This window comes from Athene noctua, chromosome 3 (genome assembly GCF_965140245.1).
Source record: "Athene noctua chromosome 3, bAthNoc1.hap1.1, whole genome shotgun sequence".
Lineage (NCBI taxonomy): Eukaryota > Metazoa > Chordata > Aves > Strigiformes > Strigidae > Athene > Athene noctua.
The window spans coordinates 19,792,527-19,810,713 of record NC_134039.1 but is presented as its reverse complement, the minus strand read 5'-3'; the positions used below and the strand labels follow the sequence as shown (position 1 = coordinate 19,810,713).

Below are 18,187 nucleotides of genomic sequence, written 5' to 3'. Positions count from 1 at the left end.
ACATCAAACAGGATCATGCTCTAGCTAGAACCTAAAGAACAATGTTGTACTTATTTTACTTCACATAGCCATCCTTCTCAACACCCAGAAAGTGAACTTGTGTGATTAGTGGTGAATAGTTGAAGTCAGCATCATATGCAGTGATAGCACACATCAGAATCTACCCATCTAAACATAAGTGCTACCTACAAAATCAGATTGACTTGCTCTAGAAGTCTCAAACACAAAATTACATTTTTGCAACTCTGCTGGCAGCATTCAGAACAATATACTCAAACAAATCAATAATAACAATTTTCTGAGGAAAACATAGAAAAGCTTTTCTTTAAAAAAAACAAAGCAAACCCTGAGGTAGACTCAAAATTGCTTTAAAGTATTTCCAGGGAGATAATGCTAGGCTAAAGCAAATGCAAGCTTGAAAAATGCTGTCTTGTGGTATTCTGCACACTGACAAGAGAAAGTGGCTAGGATGCTGAATGAGCTGCAGAAAAGCATGCTCAGAAACTAAGGTGACAATCTGGTATTGGCTGAAAAATCTTCATCTCATAATGGTAACAAAACACTAAAAAAACCTTGCATTGCTGCTGATTGCCACAAGGACTTGTCTTCAGCAAATTCTGCCAGGAGGTGGTGCCAGCTGGTGGGAACAAACCATGATTGTGCCGCTTCACAGTATTTCCTAAAAGTAAAACTGTGCCTAGCACAATTCCACACTCAGAAAAGGCAAGAGCCAGGAGCAAAAGAAATTTAATCCACATCAAAAAGTAAAAGCATTACTTCAGCAAAACTTGCAGAGAAATGTAGCAACGTAGTCAGTCAGCGCGAAGCAGGAGAACAGGCACACTTTCAAGCATACAAGCTCTTTTCAGGATAAATCCAATTACTACTCCCCCAGTAGTTCAGAAAGCTGTGCTTGCTGCAGCGTTCCCATTGCTTCCCATGGAGCTGGCAGCAGGCTGGGGGCTCTTTTGGATGACCATGACCTAGTCAGAACAGGGCACTGTGTGCTGTGCTGCTGTTAGAGTAAAAATGAAGGAGATGGGAGGATGACAGGAGAGATAGTAGATCCCCAGGCTTGTGATCATCCAAGCCTGGAAGCTGATCCCACCGAGGTAGACAGAAGAAACATGACAGCTCTCACACAGAAAACATTTTTCAATGCAGGGAAGCAGATGGCCGTACCACTGGGTTAGAACTATTTGCTGAGCCTACTGACTTCTGGATGATGCACAGCTCCCATCTTCTACTGATAGGCACAACAAATAAGATTCCCCCCCACCTCCCTTAAGAATATGTAAGTTAAAGCTGTTGATTTTACAACTTGGCTGTCTGTTAAAGGATAATACATAAGGCGAGACATCCCTCGAGCTTCTTTGCAATGATACCTCCTGTCCCAGTTACAACTGGCTTGTTCCTACTCATTAACAAACAGGGGGCTGCTGATGGAAATACTCCATTTATTGTGGATGCAGTTTCAGAATACATTGAACACATCATTTTTATTGCAGCTATCGGATGTATTTGAAAGACTCAGAGGAGCATTTACAAAACCCCCAAACAAAAACATGACAACTCACAGACAATGTCAGGCACAGTTTCACCCCCTACAGATAACTATATGCATCTCTATATGTAAACAAGATGTTTCAGCCAAGCAGGGGAGCTCATCTTTGGGTTGAAATATAACATTATTCTTGTTTAGGAAGAAGTCAGATGCTGTAAGAGATGGAAGTGGTGAAAAGGGAGATCCTGGTAGCTCTGATGCACAACAAAGCTGTTAACAACATGCTCAGGGGCTATTTCAGTTACTCAGTTTATGCCACCCATACACTGTAGGATGTAAATGCTAAACTGTATATGGCATGTAAATTCAAACCAAGCTGATGTCTTATAGCCATGTGTTTACTATATACAAATGAAAACATCTGTAAATAAGATATTCAGGAGAGAGAGTTAAAAAGAAGCACTATAAAGACAGAGGTTTACTTCATATTAGGTGGATTTAGTGTACGGCACTGATGGATAGCAAGATTTAGTGTACAGTCATTTGAAACAAGCTCCAACTGTGTTTAGGGTTTTTTCTTTTTAATTATGGTAGTTTTATATAAATTAAACTACAACGTTTTATACAAGTGACCTATTTTTGACCCTCTATACCCTTACCTTTTCCTCTTTTAAAAACTATACTTTCTTTTTAATTACCCATCACTGGGCAACTGACATTTAAAATTTTTTAATACTTATCTCACCATACCTCTAATGGCAATTATGAAATCTTACTATAGAAAAGTGTGTGATTTTATCTTTATTTTTTAAGCTGTGATATTGGCTAATTATGTATGTTTATTACTAAATATAATACTCTAGCACGTATTAAAGCATTCTACCATTAGTAGTGCCTTTAGGCTAAACTTTGTAAAGCTATGTGTGTATATAGTCTAAATCGCATTCAATTACTAGTCACTAACACCAAAAAGAAATATCAGTACCGCTGTCAGCTAACATAATCGTCCAAATTTAGGTATTAACTTAAACTGGAATGGAAAATTTGATACTTAAAAAAAAAAGTATAAAACAAAAACATTAAAACACATTATTGATGCAGTATTTCTATGACATGGGCAACTTACAGAAAATATTACATTGTCAACTAAAGATATTTCTTCCATGCCTTAGTCTAAAGTGCAGAAAGAAAGACTTCTGTATTACAAAAGTAACCGTTGTTTTTATAGGTTTACTGCACACCTTTCCCAAGCAACTTCACTTTACATGCATTTTGGGTTGACCAGTTATGCCATTATTGAAATCACTGTTCAGATACATAGTTTTGACTATCAGTAGGAGAGTCTATATATTTCACAGCATGGGTTTCTTTAGGAATAAAGGCTCTTGTGCAAAGGCAGTACTATTATGATGAATGTCTAGACTGATTATTAAATACAGTGCTAATATACATGGTTTTAACTGGGATAATGCAAAAAGACATTTTGGTAAATAAACATAAATATAAAAAGAACAATTTAGCACTTTTTCTTTTTTTTTTTTTCTTCGCCCAACTGGTTGGTCCAGCGTCTTTAGTGGCCTTCTATGGTTCTTTCTCAAATTGTCTCAAACCTGCTGAGAAAGAGAAAGCTTAAAGATGGCTTGAAATAACCCAAACGTATCTCTAAAATAGAGAAGGTATGGCTCTAGATTTACACACAGCATGTAAGATGGCAAGACACAAGCTGAATGCTGCTGTGCTCGTGTACTGGGACTGCTCAGAGGTGGCCTCCAATAGGACAAGCAGGATTTCACCTCTCTTGCCTCTGCCAGCCCTAGGAAGCAGTTCAAGGAGAGCTCAGGAGCTTCCCACCCAAAAACACCGGGGGTGCTGCACCCAGCATGCTCCCCAGCCATTCCAAAGCAGGCGGCACTGCAGTGCTTGCTGCACGCACTCCAAGACCACAGCAAGACTGAAAAAGCCAGCTCCTGAGAGCCTCCTCCCGCAACCCTTCTGCTGCAGCCCTCCTCTCACTCAGCGATGTGTCTGAACCACTCAGCGTGGTCTGCTCTTGTGATCAATGACACACGACTGCTAACACCTTCCATGGGAGCAGAGCTGCGCTAACCCTGAGCAAGCCTGAAAACCCCTCTCCTAATACATCTTAATTTTAAAAAGGAGGAGAAAGAAGACCATTCAATCTTGCATTACTCTAAACTGTTAAGAAAAGTTTAGAGGCATGCCATACCTTTTGGCTTCACACACAAATGTGAAGAAAAATGTTTGCACATATTAATGTGTAGAAAACCAAAAGTTTTTCTATATTTGATCGTTTCATTCCTACTGAAGAGTCAGATGATGTTGCACGGTTATATTTAAACCTATTAAATCAACCAGTGAAGTTCCGTTCTTCCCCACTGATCCTTAGGCACAGAACTCCTTTAATTGGTTTTATTTGTAGTGTTTTAGATTAAAATAATAATTTAAAAAAAGCTAGGAGGGTAATTTTGCTGATTTCTTTCTGTACAGCTAGGTTGTCTTTCCTAAACTAGAAGTTTCCAAATAACTTTTTGCCTTGAGAAAACACCAATGTACTGCTCCAACAAAAGCAGTGCTGCCGCTGAATGTATTTGAATTCCAGTGCAGTCTGAGTATGCAGGAGCACATGAGACTCACATGCTGAATTTTCAATAGGCTTCACTATTAACCAGTGACAGTGTTTAAAATCAGATGCAGGTCTCATTCTCAATAGTACTGAAATCTTCCATTTCTGCTCAAATAATGTTGCCACAACAGACTCACTTTTTGGGATCCCACCCTCTGCTCATGAAAGGCATAACCATCGCTGCTGCAGCCTTAAAAGAACCTTTCCCAGATGTCTTGCATTAGTTAAATGACCATCCCACTCCTCAGACCTCACACAGTTTAATGATACTCTCCAGCTACAGCAAACATGCTACGCATGTCACTTGAATGAGGCTTCGCAAACATGGCTGGAGCATTTCTTCACTCCTCAGTCCTCCTACAATGATGATTCAGGTTTACTTCTCAAACATTCTTGTTTTGATGATATTGCAATGGCTCTTTAGAAAAGTGAAGGCAAAAAGGGTTTTTCTGCATCAACATTAACAGATGTAGAATTTTAAAACACAGATATGCCTGTGTGAAAATGTGGCAACATTCCTGTTTAATAGGCAGGTGTACTATTAGAATTACTTACCATTTGTCTCTGTTTTTTTCCCCATAGCTGATACCTGTTTGAAGAAGTAATAATCCATTATTAAAGTTCAATATGGGAAAACATAGTTATTTATAACAGGAAAAAAATCAACTCCATGAAAAAGACAGATTTCCATGCACAACACAGCTCTGCCAAATAGGAATATAAAAGCTACATGCTGTTACATGACTTTCTGGACTTCATTGTAATTTCTTTTACAGATAAAAAGACAGGTTAGTAACAAAAGACATGTAGAGGCCTAATTCCAACTGACTGACTGTAGTGAAGGTGAATGGCACCTTCCCCCTAGATAGCCTCCCACAGAGATGTTATCCTTTTAACAATGCACTGAAGTGTTACCTTCGAAGAAGTAGCTGGCTTTTCAACTGACTGCTTCTCCCAGAGATTACGTTTGCTGGATACATCTCCTGGTTTTAAATCCTGTATTTTAAAATTAATGTCAGATAACAGAAACCAACATTAGTTCCAGTTTATTTAATTTGTTAGAGGAAAAGTTAGAATGGGACTTCCTCATAAGAAGAGTTGAGGAGCATCCACCAGTGGTAAATACTACATTGTCTATCAATTATAAAGCTATTCAGAATGACATTTCACATAATGACTCCAAACATATATATGCTTTAGGACAAAAAACAATCCTGCTGCATCTGTTTAGTATTGCACAGACTAGCTGACCATAACTTGTTATGTTCATCCTAGGGGGTACAGTGAACAGTTACTGTACCATCGAGTTTTTAAGAAAGACAATTCCAATTTTTGCAGAAAAAAAGATTTTTTTCAGAAATAGTATTTGTATTAGGGAAGAATTCAGAAGTATCTAGTCTCAGTTATTTTAGATCAGAATCAAAATCAAAATATTTGTTTAAAAAACTGTAAAAAAAATAGAGTAGGACTTCTAATACAACAGAAAAGCAGATCTTCCTCTGCAGTCTTAAATATAGGCATCAGGATTTAACACTGTAGTCCTTCATATCAATTTGAAATTCCATTGCATCCTTTAAAACCTTAGCAGGTACCAATCACTAGCCTGACAGAAAAAAACAGGTGAGGTAAAGTCATTAAAAAAATAGTAACATTCTCTGAAAATGAGTATATTTGGAGACTATAAGCAAAACTCAGTAAAAACGTCAAGCTGCTTGTTGGGAAAAAGCAGGACTACAAATTATGCTAGACTAGTAGCAATGCACCTGCTTAAGGACAAATGGAATGGTATCTACCTCTGTGGTTGACAAACAAAAGACCTGAAACACTTTTGTAAAGAGTACTCTCCTTTTCAAAAAAGGATTCAAGTCCTGCACGGCTTCCAGAGTCTTATTCTTGCCATCCTTAGACAGGTAGTTCTCTGCATGAGAATTTCTAACTTAGCATAGAAAAATGCCCAGTGATGAATGGAAATGCAATTTCTGCAAGAGGTATTTGTACCCAACAGAGATACTCTGGAACTGATCATAATTTGCAGCCAAAGAGGGTTGCTGATGGTTAAGACTTTAAGCCAATTCTGTACTTCAAAAAGCAAGTTCAGCAGTAACAGAGGAAGGAAGAAAACAGCAAAATTGTAGTGGACTTTATCACAAGACCACTTCCATAATCCTGAAATCATTTGGGATCTATGATTTAGGTTCCCCATAAAACTACTGAATCTTTGCTCCCTCTACTTTTAATTGAATGTTGTTCCAAAAACCACAAGAATCTTGATGGTCACAAAAGCTTCGGACAACTCTTTATTTTGGGGGAATGTGATGGAGGTAGGAAGTTATTTGCTAACTAAGAAATTCTAGGTTTCCCTTTGATTTATCCTGGTAAAAAAAGTAAAAATTACACATTACAGATGTATATCATTCTTCATAGTCAATTATAAACAGATTTACCTGACCAATTTAGCAAACAGACCCCCAAAGAAGAAGAACAGGAGATGGGCAGGTTCCTTCAAGCAGAGATATTGAAAGAAAAAAGAACAATCTATTGAGAAAGACAGAAATGCAGACATAGACAGAAACAGTCAGCTGAGGGGAAAACAAGAGGTTAGTTTTACATTATCTAAAAGATGCAACTTAAAGAGAAGAAAATCTGCAGGAAGATTCTGTGCTGGTTTTCAGCAACTGTGATTAAACACAGTGACCACAATGACTTTTAGTTTTATATTCATGTCCATAGGACACAATCTCCATATAGCTACCAGTAAATACTGACATTGGGGGCAATGAGTCAAATTTCAAGCTTGTCTTTGGGGCAAATAGGAGTGCGAATTGAGAAAATGTTTTTCAGGCTGTATCTTTTATAAAGGGCAAGTGGACTGGCAGAAAAACACTACAGAGGCCTTTCACATGTGATAAGTTTATATCCTTCTCTACCAGAGAAGTGCTTCTCTGCGCACTGTCTTTTTAGAGCACCCCTAAGCTTTAAGGTGAGAATTGCCCTGTTTCATCTCCCCTTTTTCTGACTACCTGGGAGTCTGCAGCCAGAGGGCTTCTGTGGGCTTCCAGGAGAGAACATGCAGCAAGGTTCCTCCAAAGACCATCAGCTGGCTGAGGAAGCACCATTGCCACCTCTGCCCCAGGAGAGAACCCACCTACTGAAGAGACAGTTGTTGCAAGATTACTTACAGAAGGTTTTGGAGCAGGTGATTTGTTGCTGTCTGGGGTCTTGGTTAACCACTCATTGATACGACTGGAGACACCAACCTTCAGTCCAGCAGTTTCCTGCAAAATAATAAAATCTAATCAGACTTTCAGAATAGCTTTTACTGTGTTTTCCATGGTTTAGATTTAAAAGTAAAGCCAAGCTTGAGTTTAAGGTAGAGGTCTTCACTGAGACTATGGCTAGCTAAGAGTCATCCTGCGTACTCTGAAGATATTGTCCCTATGAACTACACAGTACTACTATCCTCTAGTTTTCAGTACTGATAAATGTGGGCTGACAAAATCATTTCCACTTTAGTGCTAACCCAGTAATTCATGTTAGACATAAACCTGCTGTTTCCATCATAACTCCAAACTTGAAGGAGCAAAATCTTTAGCCTAAAAGACAACAGTCTAAGTCTACATTTTTGTTTTGTTGAACTAAAATTTTACCAAAAAAACACATAATAGAAGATTTAAGTGGCCTAAAATTTAAATGATCAAAATAAATCTTTAAAATGTTAGAACAAATTACTGAAATTTCATCGCTATCTGCAATAGCCCCCTTCAATCCATGGCTCAGTTTTTTGGCTTGATGAATGCTCATCAACTCACATAAATTTACAGAAAGGAAATGTTGCCTTAAGAATTTACATAGAAAAGATAAAGGTCTCACAAATGCTTCTATGCATTATCTATAAACCATCATAATTATCTTGCCTATTTAATCCTCCTCTGCCCCCCAAAAGAATCTTTCCCAACAGAAATATTTTTTTTGTACTCCCCTTGAACTACGCAGATATATTTGTCTAAGATATCTGATGTAGCTCTGGAACATCTCATAACTTAGCTCAGTATGTCACTGAATTCTCCCGTTATACTCAATATTGCAGTCACACAATTTTGTGGGTTTCCGAGGACCTCAGGATCCTTTGGGATATTCTTCACCAGTGATGTCAACAGGAGCAGCCAGGCTTACTCAGTAACATGAATGGCAAGGTCAGGTCCGTAACATAATTCTTTATAATCACTATATAAAATTAAATACATACCTTATTTGGTGTTCCTGTACCAGAGGGTGATGAAAAAACATTCCCTTTTTCCCACATGCTCTTGATATTACGGACACCTTCAGCTGGAACAGGAAGGTCGGAGGCTGCTGGCTTAGTTGGTCTTGCAGCCTTTGTGCCCTGCAGAAGAATTGAGGCCAGTTGGTGTTTGGCATTAAGAGCTGGAGTTGCAGGGTGGTTTGACTCTGGGGCAGGACTGGGGAATGCAGCAGCTCTAAGTGGTCCTAACAATGATCATACAAAGATGGAAGGGAGTACCCAGCCCAAGAGGCACCACTGACACTCTTCTTCTGATTTGCAGTTGCACCCTTGATACAACCAGCTATGAAAACTGCAATCACTTAGATTTTTGCATTTGTTACATTTCTAAAGCTCATGGCAAACCACAGATCTGCACACAACTGCTCCAAGCCTTTCATTTGTCCTCTTTCAAGTCTTAGCACCTGCATCTTCTAAGCATGGCTCTTTTAGGGACACAGCTAAGGAAATCTTCATGCAGAGATGGGGGAAAAAGGCTGCTCTGTCATTCAGCATCAGACTTTTCTCCACCTGTTCCAGACAACTTAACCTCACTATCTGGGATTCTATGGATAAATTTCAGCTATTACAGTATATTTGGAATAAGGTGGTTTTTTAAAGACTGTGGGATTGGGGGCTTTTTGGCAGTGTGCCTTTTTCATGGTTACCAAAAACACTGGACCAAACTTCTCCTGTTCCTTCTTTTCAAAATTAATGTATATTTTACATAACACAGATTAAAAAAGAATAAGAACCTGTACAAGCTGAGGCTTTGCCTCTTTAGTTGCAAAGTCAGATTTGGCAACTCTTGGAAAAATCAGAAACTAAAAGGAATAATTTGTATATAGCTGCGAAGCTGCACTGCCTGCTCCTTGCTATAGAGCTATGCTTTTTAATATATAAATGGAGCATAAAGACTCAGAACCTTATCACAGCCCTACTGAAAATACTGGAGAACCTAATACAAGCTGGTGGGTGGGCTGGTCCGGTGTTTATGGGTTGACAAAGCCTGCCTTCACTATTACATACATTTCTTACGACAGACGAAGCTGTACCTCCAACCTACCCACTCTTTTTTAAGGAGTTTAACATCAAACCCCAGTGCCAAATGAAAGCCCTTGGTCACTCTAGGGTGGTTATATCTTATCCAGAAAAGGCACAGATTGAAGCAGGAGGACAGAAGCTGTATGCTCCTACTTCAGTGATATGGGGACTGTTGGGTGCCATGCTGACATTTATCTCTAATGGAGGGGTTTGTGCTACCTTCAGCTTGACATAGGTGCTAGAGGCAAGCCTGAGCCTTCAGCACCGTCATGCATGTGCTTTTTTCATTGGGAACTGACACACAGTATAAAATGCACCAGTATGGATAGGCTTCCTAGTAGAAAGGTTAAACCGGACAGCAGTCACAGAAAAAAACCCTTTGTTAATTTATCTTTAATTACTAAAGTTTCCTTTAAGTTAAAGGATAATAAAGCCTAACCAATCAATACCTTACTGGACTATCATGCTTAGACTCTGTATGTGAAAAAGAGAAGAAAAAAAATCCAAGAGGGAATGAAGAAGTGCTAGACCTTAATCACAGCTATCAAGATAATATCCCTTTTTATATTATTCTGGTCCCATGACACTTCCTGAGTCCAGATGGCCTGCTATCACAGTAGCTTTCACATTGCCTATACTCACTGATTTATAAAAACAGCAAAAAAAACCCCAAACCAAAACAAAAAAGCAAACATATTTTCCCTTGGACTATGAAAGCAAAATCCCTCAATTCTGGCTTCAGAACACATTATCAGTCACTACTTGTCAAAATTACCTGGGGTTAAATCCTGCATTTTGTTTTGATTCTGTTTTTCCTTTGTCACTATTTAACTCCCTAGTTCACTAAAGTGTCTGTCTTTGCCAAGGAATTTCACTCTGAAGTGGCAGCCATTAACAGAGGCCCAGTTTCCTGCTCTCCCTAAATAAGCTGCTAAGTCAGCTTTACTCTAGGATGACTGTCACTCTCTGCTGATAGTACTCTCATCACCCAAGAAGAGGATGCAACTGTCACTCAAGAGATGCTGACTGAGTCCTCCAAGAGCTACTCCAAGCTTACACAGCAACAGACTAAATTGTAGCATGAAAGGGAAGACACAAATCTGAGGTTTTGTTTAGATATATATCTAGATGACACACATAGGTGTGCCTCAAGCATTTTGTTCTTGAAGTCACATTAGAAGTTTGTGACCAAAAATCCCTGCAGTTCTTGAACAGTAAAACATAGGCTGATTAAAGTACCAAAAGCCACTAGAAACTACAGCAATCATGACCTGGAATTAACTTACCTCAATTGCACTAGTGTATTGCTCAAGTCTACTGTCAATCTTTGAGACAACTGCTGTTGTGTGGGTAGGTTTCATACCACTGTAGGAAGTAGGAAAAAAGTGAGAAAGAAATTATTATTCCCTTCAATTAAACACTGCTGTTTTGACTGAACCCACTGTTTTGTTCCTTTACCTCTTCTGGGCGGATTTGTTCAAAAATTCTGCTCGCTCTTCTATCTAGAAGAGAGATAAACAAGAACTATAAGTTTACAGCTAATAAAAATGCAGGCTGTACAAGGCCAGGCTAAAATGTCATTTTAAATGTCAAAAGATCAATCTGAAAGAGATGCATTCTAATGGAAATCACCACAGACACACACACACAGGTTTTATAGTTAGGAGCTTACTATGCTACAGATTCATACAGGTGGATATATTTTCTGCATTAATGTTTGCATCCTGTATATTTCTTCAGTGCCTTATTTGTAACAAGAGAATAAACCACCAATACAGAAAGGAGAAAAGGGAAGAAGTTCATCTTATGAAAGGTGTTGGTATTCCCAAAACCTATGTCAAATTTTCTTCTGTCTTCCACATAAGAGCAAGTATGTTATCTCTTGAGACAGATAGCAAATTCAATAAAGTTTTTCTGAGTTGAGACAGACTTAGCCAGGTTTGGAACTCAGCCATATACTCTATCCCATGCAAAAACCAATCAGACTATACTCTGCTCATGTTCAAGCAGGGTCACTGCTGAGTCAGTATCTACCAGCTGTTATTATGCAAACTGGTATCTTACACTTAATCATTATTTTCTACTCTGTGCATAGGAAAATATTGTAAAGTTTCCAGGAGAAAAGAATCATGAAGATCTCATAAGACATATGTCAAATCTCCTGATAATTTGAAAACAAAAAGACTCCATCCCTGAATAATGTTTTAAAACATGTCACGATCGGGGGTAGATATTTGCATTCTGGGCCAGGAAATACTCTAATCAAACTTTCTCAAGTCTCTTCCACGTTGCATTGTTCCACTTCTTGTCCCAGGCTCTACAGTTTCACTTAAGAGTAAAATATACACAAGCAGCTCCAAGGGATAGAAAAGACTATTAATCAGCCTGGCTGGATTCCTGGGGATTCCCCAGTCTCAGTACGGGTTGTCCATTTTCAAATTACTTTAACAGTGACTTTGTGGCATTCATGCCTTTAAAATAAGGCAATGACAGCCATTCCTTTAAATGGTTCTCCTTGGTGCCCTTCGCATCCAGGCTGTACCAGAATACTAAATCCCAGAGCAATCCCATCAAAGGGCATGCACATTTTATTTCTCAAGCCAATACAAGCAAAAAACTCAGGCAGTTCACTTCAGTGAAGAATTTGCAAAACAAGCTCACTGGAGGAACCCCAGCTAGCATCAGTCCAGCTCAAAGGTATCTCTAAAGCTCTAAAAAATATACATACAGTTTACAGAGTAAATTACATCAACAGTTTTAGTTGCCAATATATGGTCTAAACACAGTCCCGAGTGGAAAGATGGGCTTTGCTCGGATAGGTACCAACTGTTCCAAGGCGCTGTTGTCACAAGGTGGCACCAATACACCAGGCAGGAGCTGAAGAGCCCTCCACAACCACGCGGGTGGGGAGCTGCGGCTCTTCCTCTGCCTGCCTTGCCAGTTCATGACTTGTTTCACGCGGAGGAAATACAGTCGGCATTGCCATAAAAGGAGCAAGTAAATTATGTGATTAAAAGTGACTGAACAGACCTTCAATGGTCATTTAAAACACATCACCTCTCCCTGACTACGGTATAGGAGGAAAAGTTTCCCACAATGCTGATTCCTGGGTCATAACCAGCAATGCATCACAATGATGAGTTAGACCAACAAGAGCTGCGGGTTTCTCCCCAGCTCTGCATGAATGGGTAATTCTCCAACCGCATCAGGGAAACCTAGCTGGCAGCAAGGACAGACAATATGGACTATGTCAAAGGACTCAAGGTTCTAGTAATTAATTTACAGCATCTTCTATTTCAGATTAACTGAGATTCCACTTGAAATCTTACAAAAGGGACAGATCTTCAAAGATGCTAAGAATAGACTCTTCATAGTCTTCCTATGTTCAGGAAGGAGATATTTCTACAAAGCAGGAAAACCTGGCTTCAGTAGGCACTGGTGTAAGATGGGGACAGGTTGGGGGGAAGAGGAACATATTCTTGGGGTTGTAGTAAAAAGACATGGTGGAGTCCTTCTTCACTTGCTGGAAATGACAGTTCTCAGAGCATCTGCTGTGGTATCAGGAATACGTCGGGGATTGTTCAGAACAGAAGAGTGAGGAAGCAAACCAGACAGGAAAGCAGAGTTAGAAAGCAACTCTCAGAGCTGAACATGGTCCTCTTCCCAAGAAAGCAAGTGCCTTGTGTGGATGAATAACACATTTTCTGCACATTTATATGGGAATTTGTTCTAGAGCATCTTCCTCAAAACACAGAATGCATGAAACAGAAGCGTACAATGGATACACTTAGAGCAAACACACATGTATACACACATGGATTAAACATATAGGTCAAATACATTTAGACTATACAGCAACATCTAAAGGTCATTTATCCACTGCACACCACGCAAACTCCATGCAAAGAATTAAAAACGTTTGGCACATACAGTAAAGAGTATTACAAAATAGATCTGTAAGAGAAACAGGCAAAGCAAGATGGTTAACAAAAAACACAAGGTATTTCCTCAGTTTGAAGATAGGAAATAAGAATAATCTTTTTCCTGCATTCATTTAAACAGAATCTTGGTAAATAGTTTGGACTATGTCTTGTCACCATGGAATACTTTCCAAAGCCTCTGGCACAGAATACACATGTACTCCAAGAAAGTCAACCTGCCAGCCTCTAAATTATGACCAGAGAGAAAGAACACAGGATCTCAGGCTGCATCTCTCCCATCTAACCTCAGTTTCTTGAAAGGTAAGCATTTAGTCAAAATTACTTATAATATTTTGGTTTCCTCTGTAGAGTGGAGAAGCTCACCTCACCACAGGCAAGGTGGAATTTCTTGCATACTAAGAGTGACTCTCACTCTATTAACTACCAAAGAAGATTAGATTAGACAACAAAATACTTAGACAGACACCTACCCTTCTGCTGGTAAAGTCAGATGAAATTAAACCAATGGACATAAATCAAACCCATGCAGATTCTCGTACCTGGTTAGGCACTTAACTCAATGGGGTCAGCACATACAGGTGGCAAGGAATAAATTAAGCAAGATGTTATACAGAGATATATGTATACGTTTATCCACATTCAATATTATATAGACATATTTTGTTCACTGATCGTGCAAGAAGCGTTTTGCATATCAAAAATGCAACTGAAGTGTGGGTGTCAAAGTGCACTGTCTTCCCTCTGTACATTCTCCAAAACCAAACAGAATGGAAGAGGAATGAGTTAACACACAATTTGAGACAATGACGGGAAACACAAAACATCTAGATATTCCCATTGTATGATACAGTAAAACTTATATCATACAAAGGTATTAAATGATTCCTCAGAATTCTAAACTGTGTATTAAATATTACGCAACAGAAGGTGTTGGAAAGTGATACATAGAAAAAGTCTTCTCAAAAACTGGGTCAGGGAGGAAGAGGAGTAAGAAACGCACACAGAAAACAGTAATCCCTCTATTATAATTTTGCCTCATATCCAACAGGTGAAAAAACCTAGTGGAAATCTATCTGGAATGATAGTCCTTGGAAGTAAAGTGGCTTCTCCTTATCTTCCCTGAGTGGCTCACGCTCTCTTTTGCTTCATTATGCTGTCGGCAGCATCTGTGCAGAGTGTACCAATTTACTCCAGTTTACCTGCCAGACTAGAGTGCTGCAATCAGCATCAAAGATGGGGGGAAAAAAAATGTCACAGATCCTGTTCTTATCTATCTTCCCTCTGCTTCAAGAGTACTCATCTAGGAAGAACTGATTGTGTGGAGTTTAATTTTTTCCAGTCACTGCTCCAGCTGTCAGGTATTGAACACAATGATGAGATAGGACACTACAGGTCTTTAAGAAAAGAAAAAATAATAATCTCAAGCCCTGAAAAGTCCTATATTTTGGTTTAGCTGTCAGCATCACTTTGCAGAGTCCAGGCTGTCACATCAGCCCATGTTTCCCAGGAGACATTTTCTGTAAAGACAGGAGATATCCCATGCTCCCAGCCTCCTGCCATTGTTTCCTCCTCTCAATGCCTAACTGCTTTTGCATTTCTGTAGTGGTGGAGTTTACCCCCAAGAGGAGGGTTAGTATTGAAATATCCTGTTCTCTTCTGGTTAACTAGAGAATAGTTATACAAGAAGTCAGTAACATTCCTTCCCAAAGAAAACTGCTTTTCAGTTTGTCTCCCTTTTTTCCTTTGTTCTTGTAGTTCACTTGGTAAATAGCATACCCTACTTTCCTCATCTAAGACGCTCCCAGGAACTTTCTTCTCAAAAACTTACTGCATAAGGAAGGACAAGGAAGGAGAAAAAGATGCTTTGCCAGATTGTGATCTAGAAGTCAGAATGTGCACATGTATCATACAGTATCTTAATACTGAGCCTCCCTTTTTTCATTATTAATTCCAACCACCCACCAACAATTGTGCATTTAGGGTTCTCACATGATTCATGACACATCTAACCAGACGATACATTCATCAAGGGAGAAAATATGTGCCAGATGCTTTACAAGTCAAAAGTTAACTTGGACAGTACATAACAGGCAATGAGAAAGCTGTGTACCATCCAGGTTAGACCAGCCTGAGAAACCTGTCCAAATGGAAGGTAACACTGTCTTTTAAAAACTTGAGTTTGATGTCAGGTTATTAAAATGAGATTATTCTCTCCTCAGTTGTTAACCACAGAAGGCTAAGAGACAGTTTACAGTGTGAAGTTCAACAGCATTACATATCTTCTCTGACCACCCACAGACACCAGACTGGAATATGTACAGTATCACCAATTTCTCAGAGAAAGAAACAGAGAAAGAAAGAAAATCTGTACAGAGTTGCATGTATCAGTTTTTGTAACAAGCCGTTTCTACCTAAGCCATAAGAACTAGCAGTAATTATAATCATAAAAGAAATAGGACCTTGGATGCTTAACAACATTTGGAAAATTCCAGCTTTCCTCTAAAAATACACAGTAGAAGAGTATAGCATCAGTCAAAAAGTTCTCTGAAAGCTATTAACCTCCTGCAAAATCCAGTGTTTTTTCCCCACTCTCCCCAAATTATGATCTCTATGTTTCTGTGTTTTCACGTGTAATTTCCTCTCTTCTGAGTCATCTGTGAACTACAGCTCCAAATGTACGTCATAAAAGGCATCTCAATAAACAGAAAGAAGAAAAAAGGAAGCCCTCCCAGGAGGGCTGGGAAGAAGCTGTACGTTTATAGTGTCTGTTATTGACATGGCCTTTTGCAACCAAAATGGCAAGACCAGGTTTATCTAATAGGAGCAAGTCGTGAAGCTTGGCAATCTTCGTTTACAGTTGTATGTATTCAGTCCTTGTATTTCAGGTTCAAATATGTCTGAGAAGTCAAAGGCAAGTCCAGTCAAAAGCATTTGGATGCTGTATTTGCCAGAACTGGACCCAAAACAGTATAGGGCTAAAGCTCCAGATTGGTTCAAAGTGTAGCTCTCTGTGAGCAGAAATATAATTTTGACTAAATGCAGTTTGTCACTCAACAAACATAGTTCTTAATTCCATCAAGATCATCCACTTCATGGCTGGATGAGCTCCTACCTGATAAACTCCCGCCTGGTCTTTTTTCTCCTAGTGTCCATAAAGGGGCCTTTTTTGACAGACTATTGGGATTCTTAAATGACTAATGACACAAAACAAGAAAAGGAAAAGATAGTTGAAAATAAATAATAGATCTGCAGTTTGAGCTTGAGCTGAGAAAGCAACTGGGTTGAATACCAAAACAAAGTTCCCAATCATTTCAGAGGGGCCAGGATTCCTCTTCCATGCTGAAAGGCCATTTAATTGATTTATCTGACTTTCAATATAATATTGGCCACAGAAGACCACTTAGAAATTCCTGTAGTCACAGAAGGGACTTTTTTTCTTGTTATGTAAGAAAATGAAATCTAGCCCAGTACTTCTAGATGTTATTTTTAGGGGGATTAGACATAAGCTAGAACTCCCATATGGGGCAGTTTCAATTAATGATGATTAGGCTGAATATGCTTAAAGACAAAGTAATCTGGCAAGGAAGGAAGTAATTGTGGATGTGGAAGGAGAGAGAGAACATTTGTGATCTTTATGTACTGCAGTTCCCAAAGCACTTCTATAATAAATTTAATAATAAATAAACACAGTAATACAGCTCTAAGTTTTCAAAATAATTTTCTCTTGAAGGTGAAGATCCTTTTTGGACATTTTTCATCAAAAAGAACAGGTAACTTCCAGTCTAGACTATTTGTGGAAAGAATCTCTCATTTTTAATCATCCCAAGGTTTTAGGCTAAGGTCTATTTCAGACCATTGTCCCAGGTCTGATTTCCAGTATTTCCACACTGCTTTGGTGTTTGGCTGTTGGTTTGGACTGCAACCCCAAATAATTTTTATGTACTATATAGATGTTAGTGGGGAGGTTACCTTGAGAGATGAACCTTTAGGACTGAAACATTTAAATGGCTTCTTGTCTTCAGATACACCATCTTCTGGCATTTTTTGACGTTTCTCAGCAGCCTCAGCCCTTCTCCTTTCAATTTCTTCCTTCATCCTCCTCTTTTCCTCCTTAAAAAACACAAATGGTCACTTATTCTTTCAGAAACTAGATCACCATTACAGGGCTTTGCAGTCCTGCAAACATTTACCAAATTTTCTAAGAACAGGTTATGTCAATTTAAAAAGTTCATCTGAAATCTAGCAATGTATTGCTGCTAATCCACCACAGTGTTAAGGCAGCAGGTAAGGCATCTAGTCTGTCCTGCTTTATTGTCTCATCACAGTGAAGACACCAGATTTATTGCCATATAGTGTCACTTAAAGAGAGAAAAAAGCACATTTACAAAAATATTCAAATATTCAGTTCCTCTGTATCCTCATATATCGTCTTTGTACTGTCCTTCTGTCCATCTACTCTGGCACTTTCTGTGCTAAGGTTAATACTTCACAAGGAAAAATCAATAGGTGCCAAAAAAAGTGAAGATTAAAAGCTTACAGTTTTTCATCCAAAGAGATGCCATGATTTTTCACTTCATAAGCTACAAGTCATACCAGAAGCCCTCAAAGCACAACCATTGTGAGCACTCGTCAGCAGGGTCTGACCCGCAAGGTATTGTACACTCTCAGCATCTACTGAGTTCTACTCTAAAGAGCTCAGTATACTACATGAATTGGCACTCAGCTGCCAAACACTATTATTATTCATCTACCATTTGTTCTTCAAACACTTA

The 18,187-nt window shown here is 38.9% G+C and overlaps 1 protein-coding gene across 10 annotated transcripts in view; it reads right to left on the bottom strand.

Moving 5' to 3' along the window:
* Positions 1-140: 140 nt before the first annotated feature.
* CALD1 (caldesmon 1) overlaps positions 141-18,187 on the bottom strand; it is a 200,606-nt gene continuing 182,559 nt past the window's right edge. For 6 of the 10 annotated variants that reach the window (XM_074902189.1, XM_074902195.1, XM_074902192.1 and 3 more), the window contains 8 exons: positions 17,385-17,525; positions 10,933-10,976; positions 10,761-10,839; positions 8,395-8,532; positions 7,328-7,423; positions 5,064-5,144; positions 4,704-4,737; positions 141-3,117 (listed from right to left, as the gene is read on the bottom strand). In XM_074902189.1, the coding sequence (XP_074758290.1) occupies positions 3,086-3,117; positions 4,704-4,737; positions 5,064-5,144; positions 7,328-7,423; positions 8,395-8,532; positions 10,761-10,839; positions 10,933-10,976; positions 17,385-17,525 (645 nt within the window). In that variant the 3' untranslated portion in view covers positions 141-3,085. Of the gene's footprint in view, positions 3,118-4,703; positions 4,738-5,063; positions 5,145-6,592; positions 6,684-7,327; positions 7,424-8,394; positions 8,533-10,760; positions 10,840-10,932; positions 10,977-17,384; positions 17,526-18,187 lie in introns of those variants that run through there. The other 4 variants (XM_074902193.1, XM_074902197.1, XR_012633385.1 and 1 more) reach the window with 4 other exon arrangements.